The 20,485-nt window shown below is 44.8% G+C and overlaps 1 protein-coding gene across 1 annotated transcript in view; it reads left to right on the forward strand.

Annotated features, from left to right (window-relative positions):
* Positions 1 to 20,485, forward strand: part of aqr (aquarius intron-binding spliceosomal factor) — a 108,038-nt gene that overhangs the window by 26,146 nt on the left and 61,407 nt on the right. The window contains exons 20-25 of the mRNA XM_056295785.1: positions 7,082 to 7,251; positions 10,884 to 11,125; positions 11,408 to 11,557; positions 12,392 to 12,461; positions 15,578 to 15,688; positions 16,442 to 16,551. Of these exons, the coding sequence (XP_056151760.1) occupies positions 7,082 to 7,251; positions 10,884 to 11,125; positions 11,408 to 11,557; positions 12,392 to 12,461; positions 15,578 to 15,688; positions 16,442 to 16,551 (853 nt within the window). The remainder of the gene's footprint in view (positions 1 to 7,081; positions 7,252 to 10,883; positions 11,126 to 11,407; positions 11,558 to 12,391; positions 12,462 to 15,577; positions 15,689 to 16,441; positions 16,552 to 20,485) is intronic.

Genomic DNA, 20,485 nt, shown 5'->3' on the forward strand with positions numbered 1-20,485 from the left:
CGTATAATAAATTAAATATGTCTTACTTTTAATGCGACTTCTGGTGCTGCATGGTTTTGCTGATGGCCTTGTAGTCTGGTTCATACGTGGTGAGGTTGAGCTTCATGCAGGCGTTGAGGCTTCCATCAGTTAAACGTGATCGTAGGTTGGTCTTAATGTTCCTCATATGCAAGAAAGACTGTTCACATGCATATGTAGAGCCAAACATGGTCAATACGGCAATACTCACACGCTGCATTGTGTGGTATGTCACAGGAAGCTCGTTCCAAGTTTTAAGAATCAGCTGGTCTTCAGGTTGAAGATTTTTAATTTCTGTCCACTTGTGTTCCCTCGCCAGCTCTGCTCGCTGTCGCGCAAGACTTTCCAACTCTCCATTAAGTGACTTGAACTTACTCATCCACATGTCTGATGCCTTCAGGTCAGCAACTTCCAGCTCCAAGTCTCCGATAGAGACCCCGGGGATGCATGTCAGGTCGATTTTGTCCACTGCACACTCATGTGGATGAGTGATGAACTTGAAAAGACCAGTGCGCGCACGAAATTCTCCAAAACGTGCTTTGAATGACTGCAGGAGATTGAACGTAAAGCCAGCTAGCTGCTGGAGATCCAGATGTTGAGTGGAGTCACTTGCTAAGCATGCATCTCTAAATTGTTGCAGTCTTTCAAAGTGCAGAAGACGACCTGTTTCAATGTCCCTGAGAAAGACTTCCAGCTTGCTTTCAAATGCAAACACTGCTTGTTGAAGGGATGAGATTGTATTTCCAATACCTTGCATTTTCACATTGAGCTGGTTCAGATGGCCAGTTATGTCCACGAGATAGTGAAACTGCAGGAGCCAGTCAGTGTTGTCTAGCTCAGGATGCTTGACGCCTTTCATTTCAAGAAAAGTCCGGATTTCACTCAGGCAAGCTGCAAAACGGCTGAGCACCTTCCCCCTTGACAACCAACGCACGTTGCTGTGTAAAAGCAGACCGGGATAATGATTCCCAACTTCTTCTAACAGAGCTTTAAACTGGCGATCATTTAAAGCTCGGGCAACAATAAAGTTGACCACTCGAATGACCAGAGACATCACCTCGCCAAGCTCCTGGCCACACGTCTGAGCGCAAAGCGCCTCCTGGTGCAGGATGCAATGAAAACTTAGGATGGCTCTCTTTTCATGTTCACGGAGAAGCGCTACAAATCCTTTGTTCTTCCCCAACATACAGGGTGCACCATCAGTACAGACAGAAATAAGTTTATCCATCGGTAGTTTTTTTTCTTTAGCAAACTCCATGAAAGACATGAATAAATCCTCTCCTCTTGTTGTCCCTTTCATTGGCAAAACAGCCAAGCTTTCCTCACGCAGTGTGTCACCTGCAGCATACCTGGCAATGATACTGCACTGAGATAGATGGCTAACGTCTGTTGACTCATCTAACGCGAGAGAAAAGTATGTCCCGGCGTTTATGTCCTTAATTTGTGTTTCCTCGACTTGATTTGCCATCATGATGCTACGATCGTGCACAGTTCTTGCTGACAGGGGCATGTCTTTTATTCGTTTGATTATCTTGTCTTTATTTGGGAAGTCATCAAACAGTTCATTGGCCACATCAAGCATGAATGTTTTGGCATACTCGCCATCTGTGAATGACTTTCCATTCCTTACTATTGCCAAAGCCCCCGCAAAGCTAGCGGAATTCCCGTCACCTTGCTTGGTCCACACACGTAGTTGCTTTTGACTCGTCTGCACTCTCCGCTGTAGCTCCTCGCATGCCCTTTTCCTGCTGTCCCCCGCTGGAGATTTCCATGCAAATGAAGCATGGTGCGTATCGAAGTGCCGCTTTATATTTGACCGTTTCATCGATGCAATTTTATCATTGCATATTAGACATACCGCAGATCCTGCTCTCTCCACAAATGCAAATTCCTCTGTCCACGCAGCCTGGAATGCACGGTAATCATCGTCTTTTTTTCTTTTCGCCATCTTTTCCGTTACAAGGGTTGAAGCGGATAAACTAGTTGGCTATCTGATAAAATTGATTTCTTCACCTTTACAATGACCCGGACATGCTCGCGAGCCATTGGTTCCCGACCCGACCCACGGGTGACCCGTGACCCGTGACCCGTGAAATTTATCTTCAAAACTAATTTCTGTTTACTTTAAAATGACACAGTATTATTAAGAAATATCACAAGTATTTTAAAATCAGTTCCAAACTGATTTTTTTGAAAAAAAAATAATTTTCAACTCAAAATTGTCTGGGAGCCATATGCCGTCACCGGAAGAGCCATATATGGCTCGCGAGCCATAGGTTCCCGACCGCTGCTCTAGAGGAAGTCAGATTAGGGTTGTCATGGTGACAGTCATGGTCCAACCTGACCTATCCACATTAACATTCCATTAAACTGAGGTCGGTTGTGACACCTGAGTGCGCTATACCTCATCCCCTGGTTTATCTACATTTAGCACTAGGGCGGGATTTGCTGCATTTATGTCTGTGCTCCTACAATGAGACAGCAGATGTGTTTTTCCAGCATAATACGGTAGTAATGTGATGTGTAGGTTACAAAAGGGGTGAGGCGATATGAAAATTTTATGTCATGATTATTTGGCCAAAATAATTTTTATTCATGATATTATCCTGATAAACATCAAAATATGCTTAAAACTCTTAAAATGGCACTAAAACATACTGGAATCACTTTATCTTACATTTTGTTAAGAAACAAATATTTTTATTGCATCACAGATAGGACACACATACCTTCTGAGTGAAAAACAAACAAGGACAGATTCAGACTATGGCCAACACCCAGCCACTTCAGTCATGGTGACAGGCTTAGGATTTTGGAACAACTGGAAAGATGTGGGCTCCCCCTTGTGGCAATCTAACAAAAATGGAGGAAATCTCTGTCTGTATGTGTGTCTGTCCTTCCATTTTCTCAGTAACCGTTCATCTGATCGACTTCACACTTGGCGGGTGTATTGCTGAGGGCCCAATGAAGTGCAGTGTTGAGTGTGAAGTTGTTTGGGTGAGCAGTTCTCGAGAAAGCTGCAAGCATAAACGTTTTCAACGAAGTTAATCATAAAACCTCTCATAGCTGCCTCTGCTTCTTCGCTTCCCATGGTGTCAATGTGCGGAAACACAAACAGCGTTACTCTACCATTGCAACCCACATTTTGGTCAGAGGGGGGATTACACCTGTGGTCCTTCAAGTGTTGAGGGTGAAGTTGTTTGGATGAGTCGTTCTTGAGAAAGCTGCAAGCAGCAATACCGGAGGCCAAACAATCGGCCCGTTCCGAGCAGTTACGTTTTGAATGGGCACTGCAATAGTTAAAAATAAATCAGGAAATCAATGTAGGACTGTACATTAGCGAGCTAGACAGCTTTTTCAAGTCACTCATGAAGCTATTCACAATTATCCCCATTTATGATTGTCCCGATAATGGCAATTCACCATGATCAACTTTTCGTGAGTGTTTTTTATCACAATCTGTGATCAAATCCTATATCGTCCCATCCCTAGGTTATACTCAGCTCTCACTCTGAAACAAATTATGACAATTTAGCGACATGGGTTTCAACATAGCCTTTTATTTAATCTGCTGTCAGCTTGATACAGGTAACATATTTTCCATATCCAATAGAAACTAAAAATGTATAGTATAACCTTTTGACAACGATAGACTTGAGGCTGAAAAACCCCTTCAATGTTACCTTTTGAAACCCCCAGGGCTTCTTTGGATGATGTATTGAATATGTATGTACCCACAAAAATGCACAATAAAGTGACCCACTAATATTCCTAGGAAGGAACAAAAGCCCAAAGCTGTTTCACTGAATGGTCAGTTAATCTGAGTTAACCCAGAGCACTGTTACTCTAAGCCCCCCCCCCCCCCACATTGGAATATGTGTTCATGTACTGAAGCACCTGTCTCTTTTTTCACTCTCATCTGGATTAAATATGCAGAAAGCGAAGCTTTCTGAGTACACATCCGGCTAGGGAACATGCCACTACCAACTTGTTTAAATTGTCAGATCCTCACTGGGGATGATTGGCACACCGGTTCCCTGGCTGGCAGGTTGGTGTCACCGAAATCATCAGGCACTTGGAGAAAGTGTGAGGAGAGAGAGGAAAAGGTTTTAGAAACGACCAACCAGCAGATAAAGTATTAGATTCCAGTCTTCTCTTCATTTGAAGAAAAGTGTATCACACACATAGGGGATATCAATATTAAATTAAATTTTACTCAGTAAATTTTAGCTGAATAAATACGTCCTTTATTCTATCAAGTACGGAGTCAGTGTAATCCTTTAATAGCTGGGTCCTTATTGAAATGATACACTGGTCTACCTATACGGACTGATCACACAACCCAGCTGTCTTTCACCATTCTTCCATGGGGCTGAGCATCTTTCCCTCGAGGGCAAAATAGCTGGCAGAACAAGTTCACCGCAGCCAACCATCGGGATAAAATGTAATAGTTAGCTATAAACTACTGTCGATTTTTGGATGACTGACTGCATTCTGCTGATCATTTTAAGTGTTTTACTACAAGTATTAGCTCTTGAAAATACTAATGAAAAACTAAAATACATATTTACTAGTCAGAAGCCCTTGCTTATCAAACTTCTATCCAAGTAATTTTGTTTTGTTTATATACATAAGTACATAGGTCTTTACATTTGTATGTCATGGAAAGATAGGATGCATCATGGGGTTGGTGCTGCAGTCAGCAGGCCCTGGACTGGCACTGTGATGGTCTTTGGAAGGTATTATTCAGAGCAGTATCTGAAAAATTCACCGAAAGCAAAATAAACCAAAAGAGAAATCCCTGATCATTATAAAGAGCCAGATAATGAAAAAAATGTGTTATGTTGTACATTCTAAACGGGGGGATGCAGCACGTGGGAGGATCACGCTATTCTCCCCAGTTCCCCCTCCCCCCCAAACAGGCGCCCCGACCGACCAGAGGAGGCGCTAGTGAGGTAACACGGGGATTCGATCCGGCGATCCCCATGTTGGCAGGCAATGAAATAGACCGCTACACTACCCGGACACCCCCCTAGTCAATACCGCAATTTTGTCTTGATAAAATTCATCAAACTGAAACCAGATCCCAGTCTGTGCTAGTTGCTTGGAACTTTCTATACATGTCGATCAGCTGTGCCAGCTCTCGAAACTCCTCACTTATCAACTTCTTTGATTAACGTCGCATCAAACAACCACAGTCTTTCTTTTTCCCTAGCCATGAGTTTGAAATGCAAATGGCTCCTACTGAAAGATATCTTTTGTGTCAGCCTTTTTGGTTTGCTTCAGAAACATCTGGAGCTTTAACAAAAGTCTGGTCACTTCATGAAACGTTTTATCAAGCAGTTCTTTTTTAAAAAGTGAAACTGGTCTTTTTCCAGTTTGTAAAGGTAATGTTACTCCTCTTTGTTAAATCAGTACTGTTCACTACTCACTCATACTTCCAATCAGCCAGTAACTTGCGGCTTTGCACATTTGAGGTTGTGGGATGTATGCTGAAATAATATGATTTTATTTGTCACATATCAACGTCGGACAAGTCAGTCAGTGCAAAGGATTTAAGACTAATATGTAATTCACTCTCATAATTGGTTTACTGACCAAAAGTTGGCAGTTATAATTTGTTGTTGTTTTTTTCCCCCCTCATCCAATTTCATTTCATGCACTTCATGCACAGTCTGAAATCCTGCTACACTTGCCCTACTGCTAGCCCGTCAGTTGGTGCACACAGTTTAGAGGAAAAACATTGGTACTGAGGGTTTGGCATCCATTCTTCAGCTATCACCGCACTCATTTTAGAAAGGGGGATTTGAAGATGTGCACACATATACATGCACACGCGCACCAGAGGCCAACCGGATTGAGTTTCACCCCACTCTCTGCCCTGTGGCTCGGTACAGGAATCCTATTTAGATGTCTGTGAAAGCTGCCCTTGCTGCATCACACTGGCTTCCTATGGGAATAAGTCTAAAGCCCCTGGCCTGCCTGTCAGGCATCCCAGTGTAATTCCTGCTTCTGCTTGGGAGTCATCAGAATGTAAGGCCTGTTCCTGCTGAGGTGGGACATAGCATGTCCCAGCCAGGACACTGAGGGCTAAGCTCTTTTTATGTGGGCTGCTGTTGGGAAGATGAAAGAATGGGGCAGCGATATTAATTTAATATTCGGAATACTGCTCTACTTGGTGGGCTGGGTGTGTGCACACATGCTCACATATACACACACATTAGATATATATAGTTTCAGTTTAATGTAAACTGCCTTTTTATGTCTTTTTATGCCTAAATGAGATTGCACATCAATACTCTTTCATTGGTTTCATATTTAGGGAGCAGGCTTTTACAGGTTACCTTGAGAATTACTGAACACTTGACTATCAAGCTTATGTCAAAGTAACAGTTTTGGCCTACATTTGGCCACTGGTTTAAGTTGCATGGCACATAGCAGACACTATGTAAACATCCATCCATCCTTCCATCCATTATCCAAACTGCTTATCCTGCTCTCAGAGTCGCAGGGATGCTGGAGCCTATCCCAGCAGTCATTGGGTGGCAGGCGATGAGACGCCCTGGACAGGCCACCAGTCCATCACAGGAAATATGTCCTTTATAAAGTAGTTTTTGTCTGGTTATTTTGTACATGTATGCTTGTTTTTCTTTGGATAAGGATAATTTTGATCATTGAAAAGCAGCTGAGGTTACATAAAAGGATATGGTTAATAGTAAATACATAATTCAATACATTGTTGATCTATGTGAGGGAAATCATTGTTACTTTATGCTCCTCTACGGGGGGATCAGAGCATAAGCTGCAGTAACAGCCCTGTAGCTGACAGGGATTCAGTGTATTGCTCAAAGACACATCAATAAGGCTGTAATGGTCTGCTGATGTGTTTGACCTCCGTTTTTGTGCCAGTACTAATGACAACTTTTGCTAGTTTGAATAGAATAGGAACCCAGTAAGCCTCCGGTTGATTAGGTTTTCACATCGCTTTTACCATTGACTACACATAATTTGCCACAGTCATGCATAATTAATAATTAAAATGAGTTTTTCCCCCTTCAACCAGGTCCTGAACCGAAGCCGAAGCTGCGGGGAGACTCCAGAACATTCCGTGTATGGCTGGATCCTAACCAGTACCAGCAGGACATGACAAACAGCATCCAGAACAGCACAGAAGACCCCTACGAGACCTTCAACATCATCATGAGGCGCAAACCCAAGGAAAATAACTTCAAGGTGGACAGAATTTAACACACTCAAATCTGCCCTTCTGTACAACCTAGCAAAGCTGCACACTCCCCTCCTTCCTCTCTCTACTTCTCTCCATCTTTCCATTCCTCTCCCTTCCCTCTTTTTAAACTGCATCTCCCGGCCTTGAGCCCCTTGCCCTCCCAACATCATACGCAGTTGATCAATCACTCGTATTGGACTGCTTGGCTCTAGTAGTTGTGAGGTTGCGGGCAGGATGGCTCCAGGATTATCACCAGCTCAAGGCCCCCCCTCACACTGATCCCAAAAAGATCACGCTTTCCTGTGTGACCTTGTGACCCCCCCCCATATACACATACACACACACACAAAACACACTCATGTCCCCTCTAGAAATCAATTTTTCATGCAACCAGCTTGCAAGTCATGTGCATTGTTGTATTAAGTTGTACTTCTGAAGGGCTGGAAAAGCTGATTAAAGAACAGAAAATCCTTGAAGAGGTACTGCACACTTAAACATGTTTTTTGAGCTATACACCAAAAGATGACTGTACTGTGATGAAACTCATCAATGCTAGTATTAATATTGAAATTTCTTAGCAGATTTATAAAAATCGGCATTTCATGGGTTGAAAATGGCTCAACACGCCATCTACAGTTTTACATCAGCCCTGAACCTTGCAAGGCCAATGCTGACTAATGCTACGTTCAGACCAAAGGCGGCGAGAATTTTTTGGGCGGCGTGATTGCATGCAAAGTCAATGGGAGGAGGCGAATGGGCGGAATAATTCGCGGCGAAATTACGGGCGGCGTGAATTGGGCGAATCGAGCGATGAACGCGCCTTCGCGGGAGTTAAAAAATGTCCAACTCGGGCGAAGATTTCGCCAGGCGATAGCCAATCACCTTCAAGTAGGGTTAGAACCCGCCTTCATGTTGGGAAAGAATACACGCCCCCTACCCAGAATTCCGGTGAAATTCACCAAGTTGGGCATGTCTCCGGTTTATGCTATGAACCCAAACCGAACGCTGACGCCGGTTTCGGCGGCGCAAGTTGATATAAAGCAGAGCCACCGCAACTGATCTCTGTCGCTCATCCATGATGATCACAAGTAAACACAAACTGCTCGTGTGTGGTATTTGTTGTGTGCAGTCTAGCAAACTTGCTAGCAGCGTTGGTATAACTAGACTGCTTGTTGTGACGTCAACACAGCGAATTCGTGTTCTGTTCGAACACACCTGGCGGAGCTGGCGGCCAAACATGGGCGAACAAAGCGGCGCCAACTCTCTCGCCGCCTTTGGTCTGAACGTAGCATTAGAGTCACCGGTTGGGACTTATCTACGTCTAGAAATTTAAATAAAAAAGAATGTTATCATCCTCTAACCATGGGGCCCCCTTCCATCTGCATCGAGGCAGTCGGGGCATCTACGCGGGGTGGTGCCAGAAGGCGGGACGGTGCAGGGGAATTGATGTGGCGGTGACTCTGGACGCACACTGGGCCCTTCTTGCGGATCTCTGAACTGACACTGAATCAATTCAGTGTCGCTCTCTATTTTTCTTTGGCCAGGAAATGTCACTAAGCAACTCCTGCCTTACACATCCATGCACCCCTCCCTGCTGCTGCACCTCCCTCCTCAGCCCCTTGCCCACTATTAAGCATTTTTTAAATTTATGGATGGGGTGGAGTTAGGCTCAGACCTTGGGAGAAGTTACTCTTTAACGCATGGTCAGGTATCTAGACATTCCTGCATTTTCCTAGCCTGGGAACCAGAAGAATTTGCAAATGCTAATTAGTGTGGCTCGGCTCCTCTCGGTTCATTTTCGATTTCCAAGGGGTGTTATCAACAAGCGCACACCAGAATTTGTCTGGACGCAATTGGATAGACCTACAACCAATCAGAGCAAAGTTTACTCACTATGTTTAATCACTATGTAATGTTTAATCACTATGTAAAAGTTTAATCACTATGTGTGATATGTTGATTAAACTTTTACCAAATCCTGTCGGAACTATGGGAAACAATACCGTCGCAATAGCTGATTCAACAGACATATCACACCTCAGCGGCAGCCAACGACGCTCTGTACGTCAGCGTTATTTTTTTCCCCACCGACATTCCTGGAAGACCCGCCCCTACTCTTCGTCTAATTTGCTAAACCACCTTAATCTAACGCTAACCTTAACCAATCTAAGCAACAGAGGCAACGAGTGTAAGCCAATCAGAGACAGAGTTCCTGGAATGCAGGTGGGGAAAAAAAAGGCTGTACGTCATCATATCAAACCCGCCCCATATTAGATAAACAGCTGTGATTGGCCCGACCTGGGCCAGGTCAACTGGAAATCTGTCTGAACGGGAGGGTGGCTAAATGTATATGCCAGAGCAAATGTAAAATATAAGTTTGCAGATTTGTCTGGTTCCTAGGCTAGCATTTTCTTTTTTTTGGATTTTCCCCCCCCTTTTTCTCCCCAATTGTACCCAGCTAATTACCCCAGTCTTCCGAGACATCCTGGTCATTGCTCCACGCCCTCTGCCGATCCGGGGAGGGCTGCAGACTAACACATGCCTCCTCCGATACATGTGGCGTCACCAGCTGCTTCTTTTTCACCTGACAGTGGGGAGTTTCACCAGGGGGATGTAGTGCATGGGAGGATCATGCTATTACCCCCAGTTCCCCCTCCCCCCTGAACAGGCGCCCTGATCGACCAGAGGAGGCGCTAGTGCAGCAACCAGGACACATACCCACATCCGGCTTCCCACTCGCAGACACGGCAAATTGTGTCGATAGGGACGCCCAACCAAGCCAGAGGTAACACGGGGATTTGAACCGAAGGTCCCCTTGTTGGTAGGCAATGGAATAGACCGCTACGCTACCTGAACACCCCCCCCCACCACCCCTTAGACTAACATTTTCTAGTAATCATGTAAAAGTTACTGTCATTGATTCATAAAGCCTAGTTTTGTTCATTTCTGTCTTGTGTTTTCAAGATTCAAGATTCAAGAGTTTTATTTGTCACATACACAAGTACAAGTCCCGAGTGCAGTGAAATGAAGGGAAAAAAAAGCCTAGTTTTGTTCGGTTTCTCTCTTTGCTCATTTTCCTGAATGTTTATTGTGCACAAAACATTTGGATTTTTTTTGTCACTTCTTTTAATAGGGAACTTTTAATGATAGCCTCACAACATCTATTAATTCTGCTCACACACACATTTTAACCCAGTGGAATGAATGACAGGTGTTTTTGAAAGAAAATTACAAGTTTCTTGATGAATTTTGAGTGCAAAGTAACTAATAGGCATTCAAGAAACACTCTTCTCCATCTCTTCTCCACTCTTCTCCAGAGATAAGACAGATGAGTTTCCCAGTCAGGCATTTGAGATAGAAGGCAAATGACAGATGGCAGCTCATTATGCTATAAATGACAGGCACAAATGTCCCATTGCCCCATCATTCCACCATGCAGTTGTTATTCTAATCTTGCTAAATCTTCTCTTGTTTTGCTAGTTTAAACCTTTTTTAGCGATGCTATATGTAGTCTTTCAACAGTTCTTTTCCCTTGCATTATTTGAATGTATATTATTTTTCATAATGGAGTTTTTCACTAATACTAGGTGTTTGTTTGATACCTATTCAAGCATGTATTTGTATCCCTCCAAATCAGGCAGTATTGGAGACCATCCGAAACCTTATGAACACAGAATGTGTCGTCCCAGATTGGCTTCATGACATCATTCTTGGCTACGGTGACCCGGGGAGTGCCCATTACTCCAAAATGCCAAATCAGATCTCCACGCTGGACTTCAATGATACATTCTTGTCTCTGGACCACTTACGCTCTTGTTTCCCAGGTTACACAGTCAAGGTCACCGAGGAGAATCCCAAACTGCAAGTCCCCCCTTTCAGGTTAGGGTCAGAGGTCAAATGATACTGCAGAATAAGGTCTTAATGAGGGTGTCTTGTCTCAATGATGAATGATGCGATTACAAAAGAAAGGATCTGTATGGCCCAGAAATTTCCCAGTTCTTTCATAACCTTGCATTAGTTATGGTAATTTATGTTGTGCCTCCTTATAAACTTCCAGCACCGTAGAGAATGGCTGTAATTAATCACACCGTCATATTCTGTTTTTCTATGCTCTGAGTAAACCATATTTAATCACTGACCTTGGGCCTTTGTTTGTTACAGAATCAAATTCCCTGTCCAGAAAACAACAGACAAAGGGAGAAAGAGGAAAGCTGATGAGGATGAAGAAGATAAAGAGGAAGACCAAACTTTGATTGTTGAACCCCATGTCACTCTCAACCGTGGGCCATACCCTTACAACCAGCCCAAACGGTGAGGGTCAAAACCATGAATCAGTTTTCTATGTTTATAAGCTACCCACATTTACAAGTCAAGAAACTCTGTGATGTTTGGTTAAATTTAGCCCTCTGACTAGAATCAGGGCCCTGATCCCAAATAAAGCAGAGACAACAAGACACTATGTCAACTTTGTGCTTTAGGTCCAAGCGTGCCTCAAGGCTACAACTTGAACTTCTACTCAAATGTGCGCATGTGCACTTGTGCTTGTGCATGTACTATATGGGTGCTCCCGTAGCTTGAGGACCTTTTAGTGAACCATTTTATATGGCAATCCAGATGAAAAAAATGCATATCTTATGTTGTTTATTTTCTCTTAGTGCATATTTGAGCCCTGTTGTAACTTAGATGTTTCTGACGACGTACATTTCCTTGTCCATTTGTGCTCCCTTCTTTGGATTTGCTGGCCATTTTTTGTGTTTTTATGGCTGTTGGTATGTTCAAAGTTGGACATTTTTATGCAATGTAGTTGAATCCAGAAAGGCTGGTAGTGGTTGCATTCTTCCATATATCAAATCAAGACAAATTAATTGCCCTCTTTCATTAGCATTCATCTGGCAGTAATTCGCATTTTCATGTTGCACATTGATATTGAAATCTTGGGATTAACAATAGGTCCTGGGGGGGGGTTCCTTCACTGAACCATCTTTCATGATTGTTTCAAAAATAACATCACAACAAAGCTTGTTGTGTCGAGCATCTGTTTATTGATAACAGTTGTAGGAGCTCTCAAGGTTTCAATATTTCAGACTAATTACTTGGTATCCTATTATTTTAGCAATAATGTAAATGTTGTTTTATTTCTTGCAGGAACACAATTCAGTTTACTCCTACTCAGATAGAAGCCATACGAGCTGGGATGCAGCCGGGGCTTACTATGGTAAGGACATTTGATTGTGTTAGTACGTACACTCTGGGTATCTTATTGAGAATTCTAATAAAATGCTGTAGTAAACATTAATGTTGTCTAAAATTTTTAGGAAATGTGAAAATTTGTTGAAATGTTTTTGAGACAATTATTTTTTAACATCCAAATTATGTTGCCAGTAGATGAGGGTATATGAGGAACAGTTTTCAAACTAAAAAATATTCAAATTGGCCAACTCAAAGCTACAGGGCTGGAGATGATAATTTTTATTTAACTTACTGACAGCTTTGAACACTGTGGTAATTGCAGTGGTGTTTGAGGAATCTGAATCCCAGAGATCCATTTGAAATTAAACTGCTCACTATAATACTGCATCAGCGTGCTCACCACCAACCCCCCCATAAAACAGGATTTAAGCTATTGATTAAATGGTATGTGTTGGTGAATATCTTTTGAGCTTTGCAACATTTTTTTTTTTTTTTTTTTGGTGGGGGGATTTTCCCCCCTTTTTCTCCCCAATCATACCCGGCTAGTTACCCCACTCTTCCAAGCCATTCCGGTTGCTGTGCCACCCCTTTTGCTGATCCGGGGAGGGCTGTAGACTACCACATTCCTCCTCCGATACATGTGGGGTCACCAGCCGCTTCTTTTCACTTGACAATGAGGAGTTTCACCAGAGGGACATAGTGCGTGGGAGGATCACGCTATTCCCTCCAGTCCCCCCCCGAACCGACGCCCCGTCCAACCAGAGGAGGCGCTAGTGCAGAGACCAGAACACATACCCACATCCGGCTTCCCACCCGCAGACACGGCCAATTGTGTCTGTAGGGACACCTGACCAAGCCAGAGGTAACACGGGGATTCGAACTGGTGGTCCCCGTGTTGGTAGGCAACGGAATAGGCCGCCATGTCACCCGGATGCTCCTTAGAGCTTTGCGACAATGTTGTAAAGCTCTCTTCAAACCCACTGTTACCACTTTTTTCCACTTTAAACTCTCAAACATGCATGTTAAACATGTGAAACATGATACACGTATTATTTTTCCCAGGAATGTCTAGCCTGAAAGTAGTCATTCAAGTGAGCAACTACAAAAGCATTTTTGGCTTGGATATTCATGGATGAGCTATTGTCTTAAAAACGCCAACGGTACAAAGTATCAAAAAGGACATTTGTTTACCTATAGATGTTCAGAGTTGTAGTTTTGATCGCATGTCTGAGTTGTAGCTCGACAGACAGGAATATGCAGCCAAAAATAACATGTACTGGTCTTGGCTATTAAGTGGATGGTCATGGAGTTAGTCATGGAATTTGACAAGTTATTGTCTGAAGATGTGGAAATCGTGTTTTTCAATGAAAGATTGCACATATGATTAAATCCTCATCATCACTGAATGTAGAACATCGCACACTGAAAACTCTTTATACCCAACAATGCTTCTTATCAACTGACAGTGCTGGCCATTCGCCTTTTAAAAAAAAAATCCTCTCTGTGACTCCTGCATTTCCACAAGTTTCATATTTGTTAGGTCAGAATTATTCCACTGACTGCTGTCATTACAAGTGCATATTGTCCATGCATCTTACCCTAAAGATGAGGATTTGCAACCGCTTTTGTGCCAATCTGAGTGACATAAAGCAAAAGGACTCTCAGCAGTAAATATGCCGGCATACATTCACCCTTCACTCATGTAGATTTTAATGAACTGTAGTGACTTACTGCCCTGAAAGCCCCAGCTGTAAATTAAGTTGAACATTGCCCGTAAAATACATATACTAACACACACAAAAAAATATGAAGCCTGTAGATGGGTCCAAGCGCAATTACATTCACACATAACCGCATCCATGTCATTCCAGCCTCTTTGCTGTCCTGTCTATGCCATCGCACAAGCATACACGCACAGACGCCATCAGTTTTACAAAAGCGTCATTCTCGCTTGTTGATGGGTAGCTGGCAGTTGGCTCTGAGATGTTATTTATTGTGCAGCTAGCCGAGGTAAATTTGGCGGGTCGGCTATCAGCAGAGTCCTAAAACAACTCGCATGCTCGCCTTGTTTTGCTCCCCACCTCACCTCTCCAATACCCTTCCCTGGCATGTGTCATAGTCGTTAGCAGCCAAGTCAGACAAACACTCCCTGCCTGCCTGCCTGCCAGGCTCACCTTTCATCTGTGAAAACCAAGGAGGTGTTTATGTGTTGTGTTGTTCGGGGAAGTCTAATAATTGTAGTCACTATATTTAGCAGAAATTATTCACCTGAGATAACGTATACCATGACCAAATTGTCTCATAAATATTAATCAAGTAAATAAAATGTGTATATATCCTGTAGTTGAGTGAATATGAGGCTTATGATAGTGCGAACCTGTAAGCCAAGGAGATGGTGACATCCAGATAAAAAAAAAAAAACAATACGAAGGGTCTTGAATGGTCTTGCATTTTGTATTGTGTAACTTCCCTCCTTAACTCCCGAGCTCTCTCTGTCCCTACATGTTTGTCTATGGCGGCTCGATGGCCTAGTGGTTAGCACTGTTGCCTCACAGCAAGAAGGTCCTGGGTTCGAACCCCAGGCTGTCCCAGGTCCTTTCTGTGTGGAGTTTACATGTTCTCCCCATGTCTGCGTGGGTTTCCTCTGGGTGCTCCAGTTTCCTCCCACCATTAAAAAGACATGCATGTTAGGGTTAATACCCCGGTCTGTGCCCTTGAGCAAGGCAATGGAAAGAAGAACTGGAGTTGCTCCCCCGACGCTGCAGCTGCCCACTGCTGTTATACAATAGGATGGGTTAAATGCAGAGAGTGAATTTCATAGTATGTATGTACAAATGACATATTCTATTCTACTCTGTTCTATTCTATTCTATTCTGTTCTGTTCTGTTCTGTGTGCGGTTAGACTGACCTGGCATGCTAGGCGGCACCACAAGGCCCGTCTGAGGAGGACTAACGCTCAGCTAGCGCGTTCTGACAGGCGCAGGGCCTTGCTGTCACAACCACTTGGTTGTGTCTCTACCACAGCAGGGGCATTTGTCAGTGTGACCTAACTTCTTACCATGCTTTTTTTTTTTCTCTCCAATACTTTCCTGTTCCCATATGCTCTTCCTTGAATTTGGCCATTAACGCCCCCCCCCCAGGTTGTGGGTCCACCAGGCACAGGGAAAACGGATGTTGCTGTCCAAATTATCTCCAACCTTTATCACAACTTTCCTGAGCAGAGGACCCTTATTGTCACACACTCAAACCAGGTAAACAGACAGCACATTTCCACACACACACACACACACACACACACACACACACACACACACACACACACACACACACACACACACACACACTAAAATCAGATAAAGATGCATCTCTGTCCCCGTTATGGATCCTATATATATATATATATTTTTTTTTTTTTTTCCTAAGCTGCTGAATTTTTATTCTGAAACCTTAAGCCAGCATTCTGTTGGAGAAACCAGTAATAAAAAAATTAAAGTGAGGCTGTCTAGAGAATTCACAGCTCAAGCGTAGAATTGCCCATTAATCAGGCAAAAAAGTCGTATCCGAATCATGGAGGAAAAAATAAAATCTAAGCTCCCCTGTGCCCCACTCCTCCCCTGTCAGTATTTAATCATAAAGTAATCTGCTGGTGCTTTGCACTGACAACAGCCTGTCAGAGCAAGCCTTAGCTGAATGAAGCGTCTTTGAATATGATCATGAAAACTCTCATCCTCATGAAATAGTTTCCCCTTCCATTTGTAGTCATCATGTAGGAATAGAGGCATGCCTCAGAGCATGTAGCAATAAGTAATTGCTCAGCCCTGCCAAATTAGTTTTCAGCAACACCAATTTACATCTTAAATCAAAATCATATACAAGAGAGAAATTTAAAGAAACGTGAATCTATTCACAGACAGTTGCAGTTGGTCTAAAATATGCATACAAAGCAAAGAAATGGTTTTCCATATTCAAAACTTTTTCCTTGTTGCAATTGTGTATTCCACCAGGCTCTGAATCAACTGTTTGAGAAGATTATGGCCTTAGACATTGACGAGCGCCACCTCCTGCGTCTCGGCCACGGAGAGGAGGAGCTGGAAACTGAAAAGGACTTCAGCAGGTGAGGACAGCAGAGAGACAGGTGGCCCAGCACACACACACACACACACACACACACACACACACACACACACACACACACACACACACACACACACCAATATGCCCTTAAACAAACAAACAAATTCTCATATAACAATTGATGCAACAAACATGCTTGCATATGAACCTTATATACATATACTGTTTTAAGCGGGCGTTTAGCAAAGGCTTTTAGATTTGCACTATAAACAAAACACATAAAACAGACACAACAAACTGAAACAACAGTAGCCCAGCTGCCCACAAACATAATTAGTCTGAGCCAACATAGTGACAGGGCCACTCAATACTCCTATATGTCAGTCCATGTTCCAGTTTTGTCTTCATTAGGCATCACTGCGCTCCCAGTCCTCTTGAGCAGTGTAAGGCATCTCCTCCCCATAGCTCTTCACTCACCAGCCATTCCTCCCAGATTAACCCTCTCTGAATTGGCCTGAGCTGTGATAGCTGACCTTGTGCTCAGTCTTACCAGCCCACTTCAGTCTCATTTTGTTTCCTACAACAGGTGGCTGCCGTCAAGCCACCCCAACACTGGTTGTGCTGCTAACTCTCAAACAAGCCCCGCAGCTGAGGCGAGGATGAACAGGACATCACTCAATGGTCGAAAATTTCTTTATTTTAACCAAAATAAAAACATACATCATTCAAATACCCCTCAACTCAAAGCTAACACACAATATAACTCACTCACTCTCGCAATCACTCACCAGTCCGTCCTCTCGTCCAGTCATACTAAAGAATCCCCGCTCTGAAGCTGTATTAACTTCATTGATGTCACCCCCAGAACGTAAATCACCCAATCACAGCAGCTCCCCAACTGAGACCCCGGATGCATGCATTTCTCAACGATAGAATTTCGCAATAAAAGTCCTTATCAAGCACACAGAAATCACATACATCCGAACTGAAATAAATATCATTATTATTATCAATACTCAGTTTCACTTATGTAACTAACAATTCAAACAATGTTACAATTTAACTACATGTAAACGAAATAACTTTCACAAGTTTGCACTTAAACTAAACTAAAATCTCTGACTAAACACAACTCAAACCCCACCACCCCATAGAAAGTAACACACCGCCCACTTGGTCTCCTGGACTCTAGACCTAAGGAGACCACACTAATAATCACCGCTTTCTCTTTGGTGGTGTTTCTTCAATCAACTCTTCAATTTCTTCTTTAAGTCTTTAACGACCCCGGAGCCAGGTCCCCCCGAAGAGGCACGGCCAGCATCACAGGGTCGCTTGCTGCCAGCAGGGTGCTTATCCATGCTCCATACGGAACCAGAGGCACTCCTGTCTCTCCTGTGGTCTGGACCCTTCCATAGCACAACAGTAGTCCTGACGTCTCTTCTCTGACAACTACAAGCCTGTTCAATGTAGACTCAGGGAAAGCTACCCCCTCTTGGGCTGCCAAGCATAGATCCCAAAAGGCAGCTCTGACCTCCCCCATGTCGAGAACTGGCTTGCCCACCTTCTCTCTCGAGTGCTTAGCCTCCCACTCTGCTCTCTCCATGGCTCTCCCTCGAATCATCCGTCTCTTAACAGCACGGTGAACCCAACCGATCACCCCACAGAGCTTGGCCAAGCTACTGAACTTTTCAGGCTCAACCAGATCAATGATGGCCGCGCCCCAGAGCCTCTCCTTGCTTTCAATCTCAGCGGAGGTCGACTCTTCCTCCTTCACCGTGTGCACAGGAGCCTCGTCAGCCCCATCCACAGGCCCCTGGACAGGACTTACCGTCTTTTCCACTGGGATCGAGTGAGAGCCGCTGTGAATGCCCTCCGCTGGAGCTTACTCACAGCCTCTCTGGCGCTGGCCGCCACCTCCACTGCGGACTTAATGGGCCACTCTTCTACCGGCCTCACTAGGAACTCAGGACCCTTTTGCCAAATGGAGCCTTCACCCAGGTCTTCTGGAGGACCTCCTCGGGTGATAAGGTCGGCGACGTTCAGATCGCCTGGGATCCACCATCAGTCAGCTACAGGCCCAGCCTTCTGAAACTCCCCAACCCTGTTCGCGAAGAACGTCTGATACCCATAACTCTCCCTCTGGATAGCTCCCAGGATAGTCTGACTGTCTACGAAGTGGAACCATCTCTCCACCTCAAGTCGACCCTGCCTCTCCCAGAACCCTCTCAGCCTGGCAGCGAAGACGGCGCCGCAGATCTTTGCTTTGACCACGTTGCCCTTCTGGTCAAGGGGCGCCAGATTGGCCTTTGACTCAACAAGGCGGATGTCCACCCCTGTAGACGTCTCCCACCTCAGGTACAGAACAGCTCCGCAGGTGTTATCACTCCCGTCTGAAAACGTGATGCCCCACGGCCTCCCCCTCCATCCAGGAGGAGTAAGGCTCCTTTCGAAACTGATTTGACAAAGCCACACATACTCTTCAAAAAGCTTGATGGCATCTGCCCGGAGGTCTGCCGGAAGGGGACTGTCCCACGTGTCTTTCTTGGAGTCTCCTCCCCCAGCCTCCTGGAAGGCTCTCCTTACCAAGATGGCCCCTCTCTCTTTGGCCGAGGTAGCTAGATCAACAGGGTCGTATAGCCCTTCTACCTGGCTTAGGAGCTCCCGTCTGGTCAGAGGGTTTGGTGTTTTCTCCTTGATCTCCTTCTCCGAGAGGTCGACCCCCGTCCTCATCTTCTGCTTTCTTTTGGAGAAGTTGATTGAAACCATCAGGAAGAGTCTGTCGCTGTCCACATAGTATCCGACACCAAGAGCCTTGTTGTCTTCCTGCCCTAGCTGGTTGGGCAACACCAGGGTTCCGGACTCTGGACTTGGGCTTTTAACAGCTTGCCCGACCTGACTACCCTCGCACCTCCCACTTTGACCGGACCAAACTCACAGTTTGAGCGAGAAGCCTCCGGCCCAGAGTCTCCTCCACTCCTCTTGTGATCTTGTCCAGTTTCCCTGGGTCATTGTGGGACGTGAGGATGTCGTCCACATAGCTGTCCTCTTCAAGCACTCTTCTCTCGTCGCTCGTGTGAGAGAACCTGGGCAGTCTCGCGGTTTCCCTCATGGCCAACTGCGCTATGCATCCCGCTGGCCTGTCTCCAATATTGACCCGAGTGATAGCGAAGTCTTGATCTCTTCCTCGGGTGAGTCCCTCCAGAGGAACTGATGAAGGTGAACCTCTCTTTCGTTCAGCCACACAGAATTGTACATCTTCTTGATGTCTCCTATGACCGCATGCTCTCCTGTTCTGAACCTGAGCAGAACCGCCCGGATTGGGTTTAGCACATCCGGACCCTTCAGCAGGATGTTGTTCATGCTTGTCCCTCTGAACTCTTGGCTACTGTTCCAGACGAGCCGCACTGGCATGGTGACAGAGTGAGGGTTCGGTGCGATTAGGTGACTTACGTACCAAACTGGCCCTCTCCAACTTTTGATCGTGTCCTTCTTTAACTCGATGGCTGCTCCTCTTTCCACCATCTCGTGTACTTGGGGCTGCATAAGCAGCTCTCCAGAATGAGTCCTTCATGAGGCGCTTTTCGGTTCTCAGGAATGTCGCCTCTACCACTTTCCTGTTATTTGGAAGTGAAGCCGGGTCTTCAGTCCAGGGGTATCCCGCGTCCCAGTGCGGCGAGTCACTGTGGTCATCAGTAGCCACATAGGTCAGGCCTTCCTTGATCTTTTCTAGTTCCTTCTCTTCAGCTAGAGTCATTTCCTTCCCCCCTGGCTGGCATTTCCCGCACCGACATCCTCCACACTTCGGCTCACAGGCAGCTCCGATGCTGTCCCATTTCCACCACTCAAGAACTTCCTTGCTGGTTGTGGCCGTGTTCCTGATCTCCTCACCACTCTCTTGCTCCAGGCCCAGCGTTTCCTCTCTGGAGCTATTTGGCTCTCTGGAAATCTCTTCAACCTTGATCACTTTTGCTCTC

This window comes from Lampris incognitus, chromosome 16 (genome assembly GCF_029633865.1).
Source record: "Lampris incognitus isolate fLamInc1 chromosome 16, fLamInc1.hap2, whole genome shotgun sequence".
Lineage (NCBI taxonomy): Eukaryota > Metazoa > Chordata > Actinopteri > Lampriformes > Lampridae > Lampris > Lampris incognitus.